The sequence below is a fragment of the Mandrillus leucophaeus genome, unplaced genomic scaffold, assembly GCF_000951045.1.
Source record: "Mandrillus leucophaeus isolate KB7577 unplaced genomic scaffold, Mleu.le_1.0 Scaffold146, whole genome shotgun sequence".
In the NCBI taxonomy this organism is placed as follows: Eukaryota; Metazoa; Chordata; class Mammalia; order Primates; family Cercopithecidae; genus Mandrillus; species Mandrillus leucophaeus.
The window spans coordinates 936,539-955,768 of NW_012101432.1; the positions used below are offsets into that span (position 1 = coordinate 936,539).

The 19,230-nt window shown below is 41.5% G+C and overlaps 1 protein-coding gene across 2 annotated transcripts in view; it reads left to right on the forward strand.

Annotated features, from left to right (window-relative positions):
- SUMO1 (small ubiquitin-like modifier 1) overlaps nucleotides 1-19,230 on the forward strand; it is a 38,913-nt gene that overhangs the window by 10,804 nt on the left and 8,879 nt on the right. For both annotated transcript variants that reach the window (XM_011974480.1, XM_011974479.1), the window contains exons 2-4: nucleotides 7,838-7,912; nucleotides 13,180-13,257; nucleotides 16,579-16,650. In XM_011974480.1, coding sequence (XP_011829870.1) covers nucleotides 7,838-7,912; nucleotides 13,180-13,257; nucleotides 16,579-16,650 — 225 coding nt within the window. The remainder of the gene's footprint in view (nucleotides 1-7,837; nucleotides 7,913-13,179; nucleotides 13,258-16,578; nucleotides 16,651-19,230) is intronic.

Sequence of the window (19,230 nt, forward strand, 5' to 3'; positions counted from 1 at the left end):
GGCTCACCACAACCTCTGCCTCCTGGGTTCAAGTGATTCTCCCGCCTCAGCCTCCCTAGTATCTGGGATTACAGGCATGCGCCACCATGCCTGGCTAATTTTGTATTTTTAGTAGAGACGGGGTTTCTCCATATTTGGCAGGCTGGTCTTGAACTCCTGACCTCAGTGATCCGCCTGTCCCGGCCTCCCAAAGTGCTGGGATTACAGGCGTGAGCCACTGTGCCCAGCCAGGGCTTTTTCTTTTAACATGACCAATATACTCTTGTCACACCTTAAAAAATGAACAGATTTGTTAATATCATCAAGTAAGAGTAAATGCATTTTTTATTTGTTTTTGGGTTTTCCTAGAATCCCTCCTCTTTCAATGAGAATGAGCAATCCAGCCGGGAGCGGTGGCTCATGCCTGTAATCCCAGCACTTTTCGGAGGCTGAGGTGGGCAGATCACCTGAGGTCAGGAATTCGAGACCAGCCTGGCTAACATGGCAAAACCCCGTCTCTACTAAAAATACAAAAATTAGCCAGGTGTGGTGGCCTGTGCCTGTAATTCAGCTACTCAGGAGGCTGAGGCAGGAGAATCGCTTGAACCCGGGAGGCAGAGGTTGCAGTGAGTTGAGATCACGCCACTGTACTCCAGCCTGGGTGGCAGAGCAAGACTCTATGTCAAAAAAAAAAAAAAAAAAAAAGCAATCCTTGTGCAGCTGGGTCCGTGACACATTGGCAATAGTTAAGTGTGATGCTCTGTCCCTGTGACTGAATTGTCACTGTACTGACTACCAGAGTGCTTTTTTTGTCATGATCTCGGCTCACTGCAACCTCCATCTCCTGGGTTCAAGCGATTCTTGTGCCCCAGCCTCCCAAATAGCTGGGATTACAGGTGTGCACCACCACCACTTATTTTTAGTAGAGATGGGGTTTCGTCATGTGCGGCCAGGCTGCTCTTGAACTGCTGGCCTCAAGTGATCCATCTGCCTTGGCCTCCCAAAGTGCTGGGATTACAGAAGTGAGCCACTGCGCCCGGCCTCTAGAGTGCTTTTAAGCAAAGGTCTTATTCTTTTGACTTTGAAATAGCATAATAAAACCCTCCTCATGAATATTGTACATTTGAAAATGAGGACTATTGTGTTTTCCATATCTTTTGCAGTCTAAGAGGCTTTCAGTTCTCTCTTTGATCCTGTATATTCACTTAATCTTTCCATCACCCGTTTCTTCTGCTTTGGGGCTGCGTATCCTTTCTGACCAAATCACCCAGCTCTCTTTGGTGTTCTCTTTTCTTTGATGACCTAGTGTCCCAGACTCAGAGCTGAATGCTTTCACTGTTTTGTAACCAGCGTGTCATACTGTTCTGTATTGGCTGCTTTTTGCAAGGAAGAGAAGGAGAGACAGCATACAAAAGACACTGAGCTCGCTGGAGACAAACTTAGGCGTTTTTTGTACAGGATCTTCTCATTTTCAAGGCTGGTTTGTGAAAAAGAGAGAAGGTGAAAAACTTGATGACTGCCTTAAGCAAGCATGAGGCCATTAAACAAGTGGTACAAGTGATTGTTATTATAGTGGTTAAGAGTTGGGAAGACATCACCAAATGGAGTGTCTAGGGAAAGTGGCAGCTTATTTTTGGAAATTTAAAATCCAAAAATTTTAAATCCAGTTGTTCACATATTCTTATGAAATGTAGGTGAATTATCTCTTATTCTCAACTGTGAATGCAAAAAACTGAAAAGATCTGTTTGAACTGACTGTTGCATACAGAAGTATGACGCATGAGTAAGATTCTGTGATACACAGAAAATAGTGCTGTCAATCTTATTTATTCAACAAACGTTTAAAAATTGCTTAGTATTTGTTTGGCACTACAGAGGTTAGAGAGGTGAAAAAACTTGGACCCTCTGCTTGTAAACTTGTAGGGAAGACAAGACATACAAACCTGTCACAGAAAACTGTTTAATAAGAATATTGAATATCTTCAAAGTGCCAGGCTCTGTGCTTGACTGGAAATACAAAGAAGAGTAAGGCATGCCAATAAGAAACTGAAATCTGATAGAAGAGACAGATATGCAAACAAATGATTATGATAGATAAGTAAGCAGTATGGGAACATTTAAGAAGATAATCAGGGAAGTGATGTCTCGGTGGTCATGAGAGGTGAATAGAGTGGGAAAAGGCCTTCTAAGAAGAGGGGGTCAGCATGTATAGAGATAATTGAGATAAGGTAGAGGGTGCCATGTTCCAGGCATTGTAGATAGTTGTGGCTGGAGGATAGGATATTTGCTAATAGAGGGAGGAGAATAAGGTTTCACTGCTAGGCAGGGATCAGCACATGAAGGATCAGTGTATGTCAGCTAAGGAGTTTGAATTTTTTTTTTTTTCTCGAGATGGAGTCTCCTTCTGTTGCCCAGGTGGGAATGCAGTGGGTGATCTTGGCTCACTGCAACCTCTGCTTCCCGGGTTCAAGCGATTCCATGCCTCAGCCTCCTGAGTAGCTGGGATTACAGGCATGTGCCACCACACCTGGCTAATAATTTTTGTATTTTTAGTAGAGACAGGGTTTCGCCATGTTGGTCAGGCTGGTGATCCACCCGCCTTGGCCTCCAAAAATGCTGGGATTACAGACGTGAGCCACTGTGCCAGGCCTAGGAGTTTGAATTTAGCCCTGAAGATTTTGAGCAGACCAGATTGCATTTTAGAGAGATGGCTGTGGTGACAGTTTGGAGAGATAATTGAAGGGAGGAAGACTGAGAACGTCAGTTATGCTATTTTTAAAATTAATTATTGTTTTTTTTAGTGACAAGGTCTTGCTCTTTTACTCAGGCTGGAGTGCAGTGGTATGATCTTGGCTCACTGCAGCCTTGACCTCCTGGGTCCAATGATCCTCCCACCTCAGCCTCCCAAGAGCTGGGACTACAGGCGTGTACCACCACGTCTGGCTAATTTTTGTATATCCTGTAGAGACAGGGTTTCACCATGTTGCCCAGGCTGGTCTCAAACTCCTCGCCTCAAGTGATCCACCTTGGCCTCCCAAAGTGCTGGGATTATGGGCGTGAGCCACTGCACCAGGCCTGTTATGTTGTTGCAGTGATGTTAATAAGCATCACTGAGTGCCTGAACTAAAGCAGTGGAAGGGAGAGAAAGAGATGGGCTTGAGAGCTAGTAAGAAATAGAATTGTCAGGCCGGGTGCTATGGGTTATGCCTGTAATTCCAGCACTTTGGGAGGCTGAGGCTGAGATGGGAGGATTGCTTGAACCCAGGAGTTTTAAGACCAGCCTGGGCAACGTAGTGAGACCCTGTCTCTAAAACAAAAACAAAAACAAAAAAACCCAGAATTGTCAGAATGAAGAGTGATGTTAAATATGAAGTTTAATGTTTAAAAGCAGAAGAGGAGCCAAAGATGACCCCGGAATTTCTGTTGTTGGCAGCTGGTTGTATGGTAACCATTTATTGTAATTGGGAATCCAGGAAGAGTTATAATTTGTGTTGATTTTGGTTTTTAGAAAGTGGAGTTAAAACTGACCCAGGAGTTAGAGATAATGATTTGGTTTGGGACACTTTCATACTGAAGTACCCAAGGAGTATATTCAGGCACTTGGATAAAAGAGTGTGAAACTCATAAAGGTTAGAGGGAATGATTGAGTTATTACTATCTGAGAACTAGTTGGAATCACGGGTCACCAGGGAGACAGAGAAAAGTAGAGGATTGAAGACACAGAATTCAGATGAAACCCAGCATTGAAGGAAATTACAGAAATGAAGAGAGAACCTAATCTTGGCAGCCAAAGGTGGAGAGTTTTCAAGGTAAAACTCATCAGTGTTTGTTGTTTGAGTTACAGATGAAATTTGAAAGTGTCCATTGGATTTAGCAATAAAGAGTCCACCTGCTAACCGTTGATGAGGAGAGTGTAAAGTGGAATGGTGAGGGCGTAAACCACATTACAGTAGGTTGACAGTGAAAGTGGGGATAGCAAAAGCTGAATACTCTTTAAGAAGTTTGATTTTGAAAAAAGGTGAGAACTGGCTGGGTGTGGTGGCTCACGCCTGTAATCCCAGCACTTTGGGAGGCCAGGCGGGTGGATCACGAAGTCAGGAGATCGAGACCATCCTAGCTAATACAGTGAAACCCCATCTCTACTAAAAATACAAAAAATTAGCCGGGTGTGGTGGCACACACCTGTAATTCCAGCTACTTAGGAGGCTGAGGCAGGAGAATTGCTTGAATCTGGGAGGTGGAGGTTGCAGTGAGCCGAGATTGTGCCACTGCACTCCAGCCTGGGCAACAGAGCAAGACTCCATCTCAAAACAACAACAATAACAACAAAAGGTGAGAAAAACAACTAGAGAAGTAAGGTCAAGGGAGAGTATTTTTAAGTTGAGAATAAATGCCATAGAATATATGAATAAATTGCAAATAGGAGCATTAAAGGAAGATATTAATATCATTTGGAAGGTTGGGGGAGTGCTGTGGTTCATAGACCAGTTTTAAAAAATACTAGACTTGGCCTGGCATCTTGGCTCATGCCTGTAATCCCAGCACTTTGGTAGGCCAAGGCGGTCAGATCACTTGAGGCCAGAAGTTCAAGAGCAACCTGGGCCAATGTGATGAAACCCTGTCTCTACTAAAAATACACACACACAAAATTGCTGGGCGTGGTGGTGCATACCTGTAATCCCAGCTATTCAGGTGGTTGAGGGATGAGAAAGTCGCTTGAACCTGAGAGTCAGAGGTTGCAGTGAGCCGAGATCACAGCCTTGCACTCCAGCCTGGGTGATAGAGTAAGACTCTGTCTCAGAAAAGAGAAAAAAAGAAGCAGGCCAGGCATAGTGGCTCAAGCCTGTAATCCCAGCACTTTGGGAGGCCGAGGTGGATGGATCACCTGAGGTCAGGTGATCGAGACCAGCCTGGCCAACATGGGGAAATCCTGTCTCTACTGAAAGTACAAAAATTAGCCGGACATGGTGGCATACTCCTGTAATCGCAGCTACTTGGGAGGCTGAGGCAGGAGAACCGCTTGAACCCAGGAGGCAGAGGTTGCAGTGAGCCAAGATTGCGCCATTGCATTCCAGCCTGGGCAGCAAGAGTGAAAATCTGTCTACAAAAAAAAAAAAAAAAAAAGAAAGAAAAAAAATACCGGATTTAAGTTCATGTGTGAGGTAGATATCCTTGAGGTGATTTCAAGAGAGGCTGAGAGAGGATATATATGTATATTCCAGGTAAATGAAACTAGGAATACAAAGGGCTGAAGTTGAAGTAATGCTAATGGACATATTCAGGGAACAGCAAATAGTCCAATTGAACAGAATCTTTGGGTTTGTAAAGTGAGTGATGAGAGAAAAATGGGAATTGAGCTTGATTGTGGCAGCACAGAATGTCATGCTATAGAGTTAGGTTATAGGCCCTAAAGTACTGGAAGGTATTTATGCTTTTTTATCTGAGTAGTTGTAGGACTGGAGAAGCTGGGCTTTAGGAGAATGCTGAAGCACTGAGGATGATGGAGGGGAGGAGGGGAAGAATTCTTTTGTGCTGAGTGGCCGCTATAGCTACTCTGTCTAGGAGACACAGGAGCAGAGCCACTCCTGTTGTGCTGATATATTGCTGCCAGGGGAGGGGGCTGTCCTTTGTGCTCACTTAAACAAAGCTTCTTAAGGCCTCCTCTCCTTCCAGTTACGGAGGACTCAGGGCTTGGTTGCTGCTTATTGCCCTTCACTGCATGGAATAAGCTGTCTTTGCCTTCTAGATACTTAGAGGAAGAAGCAGCTGTGTATTATGAATATAATTCATAGAAATGTGGAGAGACTATATTTGAGGACAGTCTTCTAGTTTTCAGGTGGAATACTGTCTCACTGAAGAAGGTTAATTTTGCCTGCTGCCATAATAGTCAGTAGTCAGCAAATGTTGAAAGCACTGCAGAATGAAAAACAGGCAGGGATTCATACTAATGAAATCAGTTCTGTTATCTAAGCATTTCCCTAGACTCCAGCCTGTGTTTTAAAGTTGAAAGCTGCTTCTAGTTTAATATGTTCTTTTAATTGTTGAATGTTAAAGAATTTTGTATTTTAAGTTACTGGCATGAGATACACAGGTAATGGTTATGGTTATTCTTATCAAATATGGATTAACTGCTTGACATTATTATGAATAATAAGGTATATATCTAAATAAGTGGGTAATTTGGTGGCCAAACTAAGGTGTAGCACATAGAGACAAAAAACGACTTCTTTAGTACATTATTCATGAAATTTTCCAAGGTACCCCCTTTACTAAAAATGATTTGCTTATTCTTGAGATACTTCATGGTGAAGTTGTTTCTGAATAAATTCAGAAATTTATTCTGTTAACCTCATTTTCATTTCAGTACCTCTTTATTTGAAATTGTTTTGCAACTGTGTTTTTGTGATCCTTTTTTTAAAAGAGATGAGGTCTTGCTATGTTGTCCAGGTTGGCCTCCAACTCCTGGGCTCTCAAGCAGTCCTACTGCCACAGCCTCTCAAGTATCTTGTCTTCCTATTTTTATCTCCTCTTTTAAACTTAAGCATTATGCTTCGGATAGTCTAAAATAATTGATTACATAAAACTGATTTGTTTTGACTCCAGAGTACATTAGGCTAATACTTTCTTATTTGATTTTCCTTTCTTTTTTTTTTTTTTTTTTTTGAGATGGAGTCTCACTCTGTCGCCCAGGCTGGAGTGCAGTGGCCGGATCTCAGTTCACTGCAAGCTCCGCCTCCCGGGTTCATGCCATTCTCCTGCCTCAGCCTCCGGAGTAGCTGGGACTACAGGCGCCCGCCACCTCGCCTGGCTAGTTTTTTGTATTTTTTAGTAGAGACGGGGTTTCACCGTGTTAGCCAGGATGGTCTCGATCTCCTGACCTTGTGATCCGCCCGTCTCGGCCTCCCAAAGTACTGGGATTACAGGCTTGAGCCACCACGCCCGGCTGATTTTTCTTTCTAAATAGCCTTGCTTGGCTGGGCACTGTGCCTCACACCTGTAATCCCAGCAGGTGTGGGAGGCTGAGCCGGGCAGATTACCTGAGGTCGGGAGTTTGAGACCAGCCTGACCAACACAGAGAAACTCCAGCTCTACTAAAAATACAAAATTAGCCAGGTGTGGTGGTGCATGCCTGTAATCCCAGCTACTCGGGAAGCTGAGGCAGGAGAATTGCTTGAACCCCGGAGGCGGAGGTTGCGGTGAGCTGAGATCACGCCATTGCACTCCAGCCTGGACAACAAGAGCGAAACTCCGTCTCAAAAAATAATAAATAAATAAAAACAAATAAATAATAGCCTTGCTTATGCTAATATGATTAATTTACATTTCTTAGTACAGTTTTGTAGTTAAAGTAAACTCCTCATGATAGGCTGTGAGAAGATAATCTTGGATTCAGAATGTTTGTCTAAAAATTCATGGAGGATAGACTCCCTCTGTGCTGGTGAGAGTTGGCTGCAGGGCAGTTTTTTGCAAGTTGTTCCTCTGGCCAGCAGCATCGGTACCACCTGGTAATTTGTTAGAAACAGAGTCTTATCATAGATGTGCTGAATAAGAAACTGGGGCTTGGGCCCAGCAGTTTGTTTAACATGTCCTTCAGGTGATTTTGATGCGTGGTAAAGTTTTAGACCATTACTATGCGGTATTATAATAAAAGAGACCCCTTTCTTGATTTCTAGTGAATGGTATTTGGGACAGTAATTGACTTAGGATCTTTTTTTCTTAATCGACTGGCATGGAAAGAAATGCTCTTTGTATTCTCAGGTGCAGATTTTGCACCCTGAATGAAAGTAATGGATACTTATAAGTGAGTAATTAAAATAGCATGTAGGAACTTTGATCTTGAAATTTAATTTTCTTTCAGGAGGCAAAACCTTCAACTGAGGACTTGGGGGATAAGAAGGAAGGTGAATATATTAAACTCAAAGTCATTGGACAGGTGAGTTTCATTGTTTTTCTCTTTTGACTCCCCTTCAATGTGAATACTTTTTCACAGGAAAAAAAATTATTTAAGGCAAATTATTTAAAAATGACTATGTATGCATTTTAATTTACTGTGTATGTGTCTGTTAGAGGTAGAAGAAGCCGATACTGTTTTTTAAATTACTCTGCCAGGCAGTTTTAGATCACCTTAATTTTTCCAAATAGGAACGTTTTCTTGGTTAGTGTGCTTCAGGGACAAATACAGTGAATACTATTAAGTGATAAGGCTAGGGCCAACCTTGAGTAAAAGGCTTGTCAGCCCTTTTGCCGACCCTTTCCCCTTTTCTGGCCCCCTGTTTCCCTAGAGTCTAGTCTGTATCTTATTGACTCTGAAATGTTAATTAAGGTTAGCTAACAACTGTTGGAGGAATGAGTCTGCATAGTTACGTGGGTTTTCTAAAGGACAAAAGACAGAGAATTGGTGGAATGGTGGACTCACCCAGGCTGGAGTGCAGTGGTACTTCCATTGAAGTGTGACAGTACCATTTCCCTATATTCTCCCAAACATGGGATACTACCAGTCGTTAAATTTTGTTCACGTATGCTAGGTAAAACATTCTTGTTTATTTTTCATTTACCTAATTATTAATAAGATATAATTTTTTGGTCTGCTACATTTATATTCTTCTTTTAATTGTGTTCATACCCTTTTCCCATTTTTCTGTGATTATCTTATTTTGAAGACTTTTATTTTTTATTTTCAACATTTAAAAATTTTTTTTTTTTTTTGAAATGGTGTTGTGCTCTTGTTGCCAGGCTGGAGTGCAGTGGCGCGATCTTGGCTCACTGCAACCTCCACTCCTGGGTTCAAGCGATTCTCCTGCCTTAGTCTCCCGAGTAGCTGGGACTACAGGCGCCTGCCACGAAGCCCGACTAATTTTTTTTTGTATTTTTAGTAGAAACGGGGTTTCCCCATGATGGTCGGGCCAGTCTCGAACTCCTGACCTCAGGTGATGCACCTGCCTCGGCCTCCCAAAGTGCTGGGATTACAGCCGTGAGCCACCATGCCTGGCCTTATTTTGAAAACTTTTAAAAGCTATAATTCACATACTATAAAATTCACTATTTTAAAGTATATAATTCAGTGACTTTAGTATATTCACAAGTGTGTGCAGCCATCACCACTGCCAATTCCAGAACATTTGCATTACCCCCAAAAGACACCCTGTACCCATTAGCAGTCGTTCCCCATCCTATTTCCTCCAGCCAGTGACAACCACGAGTCTACTTCCTGTCTCTATGGGTTTGCCTTTTCTGGACATTACATATAAATGGAATCATAAGATATATGGCTTTTTTTTTTTCTTTCTTTTTTTTTTTTGAGGCAAGAGTCTTGCTCTGTTACCCAGTCTGGAGTGCAGTGGCCTGATCTCAACTCACTGTGACCTCCACCTCCTAGGTTCAAGCAGTCCTCCTGCCACAGCCTCCTAATACTGGGATTTCAGGTGTACACCACCATGCCCAGCTCATTTCTGTATTTTTAGTAGAGACGGGGTTTCACCATGTTGGCCAGGCTGATCTCAAACTCCTGACCTCAGATGATCTGCCTACCTCGGCCTTCCAAAGTGTTGGGATTACAGGCATGAGCCACTATGCCTAGCTTTGATATGTGGCTTTTTATTCTGGTTTGTTTCATCTTCTTTTCTTTCTTGCTTCCCTTGCTTCCCTGCTTCACTCCCCCTCCCTCCCCTTTCCCCCCCCCCCTACCCTATCCCCCCAACCTCCTCTCCCTCTCCAGGGGTGTTGCTGTGTTGCTCAGGCTGGTCTTGAACTCCTGGGCTTAAGTCATCTCCCACTTTGGCCTAAAGTGCTGGGATTATAGGCGTGAGACACTATGCCTGGCCTCGCTTCTTTCTTTTAGCATGTTTTCAAGGTTCATTCATGGTGTAGCATGTATCAGTACTGTATTCCTTTTAATGGCTGAATTCTGTTCCATTGTATGGGGAGAATATATTTCATTTTCCATTTATCAGTTGATGGATATTTAGTTTGTCTCCATATTTTGGCTACTATTAATATGTTGCTGTGAACATATATGTGTGTTTTTGCGTGGACGTATGTTTTTAGCTCCCTTGGATATATACCTAGGAGTGGAATTTCTGGGTCTAGTATGCAACTGTATGTTTTACTTTTTGAGGAACTGCTGAATTGTTTTAGCAGTGGCCCTACCATCTTAGGTTCCTAGCAGCAACATATGAGGGTTTCAGTTTTTCCATATTCTGGTCAACACTTGTAATTATCCATCTGTTTGATTATAATCCTAGTGGGTGTGAAGTAGTATCTCACTGTGGTTTCAACTTGCACTTTCCTGATGGCTAATAATGCCAAGCATTTTTCTATGTACTTATTGGCCGTTAGTACATCTTCTTTGGAAAAATGAAGATCTTTAGATCTTTTGCCCATTTTTAAATTAGGTTAGTTGTCTTTTTATTGTTGAGTTGTAATATGTCTTTTATTCTGGGTATTATACCTTTATCATATATATGATTTGCATAGATTTTCTCCTATCTTTGAGTTGTCTTTTCACTTTCTTGATTTTATTCTTTGCAGTATAAAGTTTTTCATTTTGGTGAATTAAGTTCATCTGTATTTTCTTTTGTTGCTTGTAATTTATCTAAGAAACCATTGCCTAATCCAGGGTCACAAAGGTTTACGCTTGTGTTTTAAGAGTTTTAAGGCTGGGTGCAATGGCTCACTCCTATAATCTCAGCACTTTGGGAGGCTGAGGTGGGCAGATTGCTTGAGCTCAGGAGCTGGAGACCAGCCTGGGCAACATGGCGAAACCCCATCTCTACAAAAAATATAAAAAATTAGTCGGGCATGGTGGCACATGCCTGTAGTCCCAGCTACTCAGGAGGCTGAGCGGGAAGAATCACTTGTGCCTGGGAGGTCAAGGCTGCAGTGAGCTGTGATCACATGACTGCACTCCAGTCAGGGTGACAGAGTGAGACCCTGTCTCAAAAAAAAAAAAAAAAGTTTTATGGTTTTATTTATAGTTTTAGCTCTTACATTTAAATCTTTAATCATTTTGAGTAATTTTTGTATGGGTGTTTGTCCCAGACCATTAGTTCAAAAGACTGTCCTTTTCTCACTGAATTGTTCTGGTATCCTTGTCAAAAAATTGACTATAGATATAAGGGTTTATTTCTTGGCTCTCAATTTTATGACATTGATCTATATGTCCATATGCCGTGGAATATCTTTTTAAGAATTATTAATTTGTGGGATTTTAAAAAACATTGTCTTCATTTTCCTTGTCTGTTACATGTTATGAACATTTCCTCCAGTATGTCTTAACTTTTGTTTATGGCATCTTTTACTATACAGACGTTTTATGTTTTTATTAAGTCAAATTTATCCACCTGTTTTTTTAACGGTTTTTAGGTTAAAATCATGCTTTGTAATAGGGCATCCCAAGACCAAGATTAGGGGAAAAAAATTCTCCCTTGAGGGGAATATATTGAGAATTTTATTTTATTTTTTTGATGCAGTGCCTTGTTCTGTCGCCCAGGCTGGAGTGCAGTGGTACTTCCAACTCACTGCAACGTCCGCCTCCCGGGTTCAAGCAATTCTCCTGCCTCAGCCTCCCGAGTAGTTGGGATTACAAGCAACTGCCACTACACCTGGCTAATTTTTTATATTTTTAGTAGAGATAGGGCTTCATCATGTTGGCCAGGCTGGTCTTGAACTCCTGACCTTGTGATCTGCCCGGCTCGACCTCCCGAAGTGTTGGGATTACAGGTGTGAGCCACTGCGCCTGGCCAAAAAAATTTTAATGTTAGCTCTTTAATTCATCTGGAAGTGATTTTTCTTTTTTTTGAGACGGAGTTTCACTCTCTTGCCTAGGCTGGAGTACGGTGGCGAGATCTCAGTTCACTGCAACCTCCGCCTCCTAGGTTCAAGCGATTCTCCTGCCTCACCCTCCCGAGCAGTTGCGATTACAGGCATGCGCCACGACGCCTGGCTAATTTCTTTTGTATTTTTAGTAGAAATGGCGTTTTACCATGTTGGTCAGGCTGGTCTCGAACTCCTGAACTCAAATGATCTGCCAGCCTTGGCCTCCAAAAGTGTTAGAATTACAGGCATGAGCCACCACGCCCAGCCTGGAAGTGATTTTAATGTATAGCATGAGGCTTGCTGTAGAATTTTATCTGTTTATGAAATGATCTATATGGAGATAATTTTATTTCTTCATAGTTACAGTCACAAGCAAAAATATTGTAAATGTGCAGCTTCTGCAAATACACATTTGTGAATGTAGTCATGAAGTTTGGCTTTGAAATTTTAATTATGCAAGTACCAGTATTTTTTTCTGATGATTGGCTGATAGTTTGTTTCACAATCTGAGTAGAATAAAAGAATTTTTCATCCCACAAATCAGTTTGACTAACTCAGGTTGTTACTCATTTTACTAATGTGAGAGAAACCAGATTCCATGTGATTTTTTTTTTTTTTGAGATGGAGTCCTGCTCTGTCGCCCAGGCTGGAGTGCAGTGGCGCGTTCTTGGCTCACTGCAATCTACACCTCCTGGGTTCAAGCGATTCTTCTGCCTCAGTCTCCTGAGTAGCTGGGTCTACAGGTGTGCACCACCGTACCTGGCTAATTTTTGTATTTTTAGGAGAAACGGGTTTTCACAATATTGGCCAGGCTAGTCTTGAACTCCTGACCTTGTGATCCGCCTGCCTCGGCCTCCCAGAGTGCTGGGATTACAGGCGTGAGCCACCGCGCTCAGCCCCATGTGGTGATTTTTTTATGGCAGGAATAAATTTCTCAGTCTCTTATTTTATAGTATATGCTTTTCTCCTACGTGACCACCTTCAGTGACACTTCACTTGGGGGGACAGACTTTTTGTTTTGAGTTGCTATTGGGATAAATAAAAGATGTGATGGCTCATCTTTTATTTTGAGAATAGAATGGCCATGCAGTAATAAAGGAATGCATTTACTTAGGCTTTTACTTATACTGATAATTTTAACACTCAAGACTGATTAACTTTGTTTTACTCAGTTTCTTTTGTAATGGGTATACAGTAGCTTTGAGGATGATTACAGTGTTTTAAGAAAACCTGTTAAGAATGCTAAAAAGAATATTGTGGTGGAAAAATACAGGTTACAAAGTTTATGTTTCTATTTGCACTATATTTGTAATTAAATAGTTTGGTTCAAGTAAAGCAAATGGTTTATACAAAGAGGGATAATTTTTTTCTCTTTTATCTCCTTAGGATAGCAGTGAGATTCACTTCAAAGTGAAAATGACAACACATCTCAAGAAACTCAAAGAATCATACTGTCAAAGACAGGTTTGTCCATTTTGGTATTAAGTACAATGCTTTGTTGTTAATTTTTCTTTCTTTTTTTTTTTATAGAAGGTTGTCAAAAGAAAAATCCTGTTTTATTTCACCATTAGCAACTCAAGGAAAACACTCTTATCATTTCTTGTACCCTGTTTAATTGCTTTTTTTTTGTCCTGTGGCCCATTTTAAAGTTTAAATTCGTAAGATGTGGAACTAGTTTGAAAAGTAACTCAGAATTGTAAAGAGAGTTCAAATGAATGTTTCTGTCTTGATGGCTTACCAGTATATACAGCAAGAAAGGGAAGTAATTTTTTGGTGATTACTATGAATTTTTTTTGTAATTCTAATCATGAGTGTTTAGCCAATGTTAAATTTAAGTAGTAGTATTATTAGTATATTATCTTTTTTTTTTTTTTGAGACGGAGTTTTGCTCTTGTTGCCCAGGCTAGAGTGCAGTAGCGCGATCTAGGCTCACTGCAACCTCCGCCTCCTGAGTTCAAGTGATTCTTCTGCCTCAGCCTTCCAAGTAGCTGAGTTTACAGGCATGGACTACCACACCCAGCTAATATTGTATTTTTAGTAGAGATGGGGTTTCTCCATGTTGGTCAGGCTGGTCTCTAACTCCAGACCTCAGGTATCCGCCCCCCTCGGCCTCCCAAAGTACTGGGATTACAGGTGTGAGCCACCACGCCTGGCCTTATAAAATAGGTTTTGAAAATAAATGTAATTGGAATTAGTATGAGACAATCAAGATATATTTTAAGTGAAATTATGATTTAATAGGCAAGAAATATATGTTTAATCAGTCTGTTAAATTGAATTATAGGCTGGGTACAGTGGTCACGCCTGTAATCCCAGCACTTTGGGAGCCTGAGGTGGGCAGATCACCTGAGGGCACGAGTTCAAGACCAGCCTGGCCAACATGGCAAAACCTTGTTTCTACTAAAAATACAAAAATTAGCCAGGTGTGGAGGCACCTGCCTGTAATCCCAGCTACTTGGGAAGCTGAGGCAGGAGAATCACTTGAATCTGCGAGGCAGAGGTTTCAGTGAGCTGAGCTTATGCCACTGCACTCCAACCTGGGTGACAGAGCAAGACTCCATCTCAAAAAAAAAAAAAGAAAAAAGAAAAAAAAATTGAATTATATTACATAATATTAACTCAGGTATTGTAAGTTTTATTTTTATTTATTTATTTATTTGAGATGGAGTCTTGCTCTGTTGCCCAGGCTGGAATGCAGTGGTGCGATCTCAGCTCACTGTAACGTGCAGCTCCCTGGTTCAAGCGATTCTCCTGCCTCAGTCTCCCGAGTAGCTGGGATTACAGGCATGCATCACCACTCCCGGCTAATTTTTGTATTTTTACTAGTAGTGGGGTTTCACCATGTTGGTCAGGCTGGTCTCGAACTCCTGACCTCGTGATCCGCCCGCCTTGGCCTCCCAAAGTACTGGGATTACAGGCGTGAGCCACCGTGCCTGGCCTATTGATTTCATGTTTAGAAGATTTGCTTTTAACAGTTTAAATTTGTAACTAACATAAAAATAACATAAGAAAGAGAGACTAGGTGTTAGGATAAGTAAAACAATAAGCATTTTTGTCTTTTCTGTTTTTGTAGATTTTAATTGTCTAACTTAATAAAATCTCATTAATTGGGGTTCAGCTACTTCACATTTGTAATAATTTGGGTGTTAAAATTGAGATGAAATTCATCAGGGGAAAAAAACATTTATTGAAATCTCAATTATGTGTACTGTGCCATAAGTATTTAAGATACATTGTCGGCCGGGCGCAGTGGCTCACGCCTCTAATCGCAGCACTTTGGGAGGCTGAGGCAGGCAGATCACAAGGTCAGGAGTTCGAGACCAGCCTGACCAACATGGTGAAACCCTGTCTGTACTAAAAATACAAAAATTAGCTGGGCATGGTGGCGCACACCTGTAATCCCAGCTATTCGGGAGGCTGAGGCAGAAGAATCATTTGAACCCAGGAGGCGGAGGTTGCAGTGAGCCGAGATCTTGCCATTGCACTCCAGCCTGGGTGGCAGAGTGAGACTCCGTCTCAAAAAAAAAGAAAAAGATTCATTGTCATTTAATTTTCATAACTCTGAAGAAAATTTATACAGTCTTTACACCCCCCATCTATAGGCCAGGGAATTTTTTTTTTTTTTTTTTTTTGAGACAGAGCCTCAGTGTGTTGCCTAGGCTACAGTGCAGTGGTGCCGTCTTAGCTCACTGCAACCTCCACCTCCTGGACTCAGGTGATTCTCATGCCTCAGTCTCCTGAGTAGCTGGAATTACAGGCACCTGCCACCAGGCCTGGCCAATTTTCGTATTTTTATTTTTTTTGTATTTGTATTTTTTTTTTTAGACAGGTCTTGCTCTGTCACCCAGGTTGGAGTGCAGTGATACGACCTTGGCTCACTGCAACCTCCACCTCCCAGGTTCAAGTGATTCTTCTGTCTGTCTCCTGAGTAGCTGGGATTACAGGTGCGTGCCACCTTGCTGGGCTAATTTTTATATTTTTGGTAGAGATGGGGTTTCACCATGTTGGCCAGGCTGGTCTCGAACTCCTGACCTCAAGAGACTCACCCGCCTCGGCCTCCCAAAGTGCTGGGATTACAGGCTGAACTACCGCGCCTGCCCCATAAGTTTTGTATTTTTAGTAGAGACAGTTTCATTATGTTGGCCAGGCTGGTCTCAAACTCCTGACCTCAAGTGAGCCATCTCTCCCCTTTCAGCTATTTTTGTTGAAGAGCGATTAGAAAAATGTATACTAATATATTTTGTAATATTTGTGGTGCTATCTGTGCCATTCAGGTTTATGGTAGATTAGCTAGCTAGCCATTTGTGCTTTACCAAATTTTATGATTTAATCTGTTTAAAACCAATTTTTGCCAGTATAGTTTGAAGCTAGTGAGGGTGCTCATCCAGTTTCTGATCTGATCTTTTATGCTAGCTTGCAGATTTAGGGCAAAATGAATTGAGTAGTGGTCAAGAGCACAGGCTTAGAAACAGGTTTGGGCTTAAATTCTTCGCTAGCTCCAAGCCTTAGGTTCCCTAGTTGTAACATGAAAATAAGGTGATAATACCTACCTTCCAGGGTTATTGTGTTTAACACTTATGATTTTGTATGTAAAGAATTGGTACAGGGACGGCCTTGCAAATAGTTGCTACTCAGTATATGGTATTTATGATTGAATTAGCTAATTTTATTTTCTATGTAGTGTTCTAAGGCTTTCATGCTTGCTTTTTGTGCATCAAAGTTACCATTATGTTTTCTAAGATTCGTGTGTGTATGTATATATTATTATTATCTTTACCTTTTCAGGGCGTTCCAATGAATTCACTCAGGTTTCTCTTTGAGGGTCAGAGAATTGCTGATAATCATACTCCAAAAGAAGTGAGTATACTTTTTTCCTGAGTCAAGAAAAAATTTAAATTCTCCTTTGAGCAGTTTTGTTCACTGGTATTAAACTGCCCTTTTCTTGAATATTCTCTGATTTAAATGGCATATCATTTGTCGGAGGGAAGAAATAATGTTTTGGGTTGAACTTCCTGTATAGTGCCTTCAAAGGTGCCAATAAAAAGGGCAGTGGAAACAAAATGAGTACTGAAGTTGTCATAGGGCACATGCTACATCGTTTTTGAAGATGGACAAATGTTCCTCAAATTTGGTAAATTTCTGGTATACTTTCATGGTGATGGTAACATTAATGGCTGGATTTTGATTTTTGACCTATTTTGAGAATGTTAATACAGAAGCATAGTGTATATTAATATATTTGGCTCTGTCATCTTGTTTTATCCTTTTTTTTTATGCTTCTCTGTCTTCATTTAAGTTTTTTTTTTTTTTCTTTTTTGAGACAGAGTCTTGCTCTACCACCCAGGCTGGAGGTGCAGTGGCACGATCTTGGCTCACTGCAAGCTCTGCCTCCTGGGTTCACGCCATTCTCCTGCCTCAGCCTCCATAGTAGCTGGGACTACAGGCGCCCACCACCATGCCAGGCTAATTTTTTGTATTTTTTAGTAGAGACGGGGTTTCACTGTGTTAGCCAGGATGGTCTCGATCTCCTGACCTTGTGATCTGCCCGGCTCAGCCTCCCAAAGTGCTGGGATTACAGGTGTTAGCCACCATGCCCGGCCTTAATTTTTTTATTCTGTGAGCGGTTTTCTTTGCTTTTATATTCCACCCATCTTCCCTCTATAGAGATATCTCAAAGTAGTGTGTGTGTGTGTGTGTGTGTGTGTGTGTGTATCTATATACATAGATTCCCATCATACACAGAGTAACATTACTGATATTTCTGATAGTGGGAACAATATAGGGTTATTGGTTTTTTATTTTGAAAACATTTCAAACTTACTGAATTGTGAGAATAGTATAATACTCCCCTGTATATCTGTTCCTTGGATTCACCAATTAAAATTGCATAGCATTTGGGTCAGGCACGGTGGCTAATACTTGTAATCCTAGTACTTTGGGAGGCCAAGGTGGGTGGATTGCTTGAGTCCTGGAGTTTGAGACCAATCTGGGCAATATGATGAAAACCCGTCTCTACTAAAAATAAAAAATTTGTCCGGGTGCAGTGACTTAACCTGTAATCACAGCACTTTGGGAGGCCAAGGCGGGCGGATCACGAGGTCAGGAGTTTGAGACTAGTCTGACCGATATGGTGAAACCCCGTCTCTACTAAAAATACAATAATTAGCCGGGCGTGGTGGCGTGCGCCTGTAGTCCCAGCTACTTGGGAGGCTGAAGCAGAAGAATCGCTTGAACCCGGGAGACAGAGGTTGCAGTGAGCCGAGATCATGCCACTGCACTCCAGTCTGGGCAACAGAGTGAGACTCCGTCTCAAAAAAGAAAAAAAAAAGAAAAAAAATTAACTAGGCTTAGTGGTACATGCTTGTAGTCCCAGCTACTAGGAGGGCTGAGGTGGAAGGATCACTTGATCCCAGGAGGTTGAGGCTGCAGTGAGCCCTGGTCATGTCACTGTGCTCCAGCCTAGGTGACAGAGTGAGAACCTGTCTCAAAAAAAATAAATAAAAATAAAATAAAATAAAATAACATTGTGCAGCATTTGATAGCTGGGATTGGTGGTGCATGCCTATAGTTCTAGCTACTTGGGAGGCTGAAATAGGAGGATTGCTTGAGTGAGCCCAAGAGTTCCAGATGAGCCTGGAAACAGAGCGAGGAGTCCTCTGTCTCAAAAAAAAAAAAAAAGGTATGTTTTTCTAGTATGACTACTAGAATGTAGTCATAGCTCACTGCAGCCACAAACTCCTGGGCTCAAGCAATCCTAACTATCATTGTCAGCCTCCTGAATAGCTGGGATTATAAGCATGTGCCACCATGCTCTGCTCACTTTTAAATTTTTTATAGAGATGGAGTCTCCCTGTGTGCCCAGGCTTTGATCACTTAGTTTAAGTGTTGTCTTTTTTTTTTTTTTTTAATTTTGTAGTTAACTGTTTTTCCTGTTACAATTAAGTAATTTGAGGGGACACACTTTGAAACTATGCAAATATCCCCTTTCTCATGAAATTTTCCCCTTAGGTTTAGTATCCACCACCTTCTTGAACACTTCCTTACTTTCTGGCACAGTAAGAAGTTCCAAACTCATCTTTTACTTTCCTTGACCTAACTTGTCATAATCTCTGGGACTGTACAGTAGATATCCAATACATTTTACTGACACATGCCTTACACATTCCTTGTAATTAAGAGATTATCTTTTCAGAGGAATGTTGGGGCAGTGGGAGAGAGTAGGTCTTTAGGGAGTGACGCTCCTGTGCTGTTGTTCACTTGTCTCGATTAATGTACTTCTTGAAGTTTGTAGCTTTATATTCTTTATAGCTCAAGGACTCCTGCTGTCTTCCTGTTTTGAAGGTTTCTAATAACATTTGGAATTTTATTCCTTGCAGTGTTTACCATGCTATATGGGCAATTAAAATTGTTTTAAAAGCATCTTTTTTTTTTTTTTTT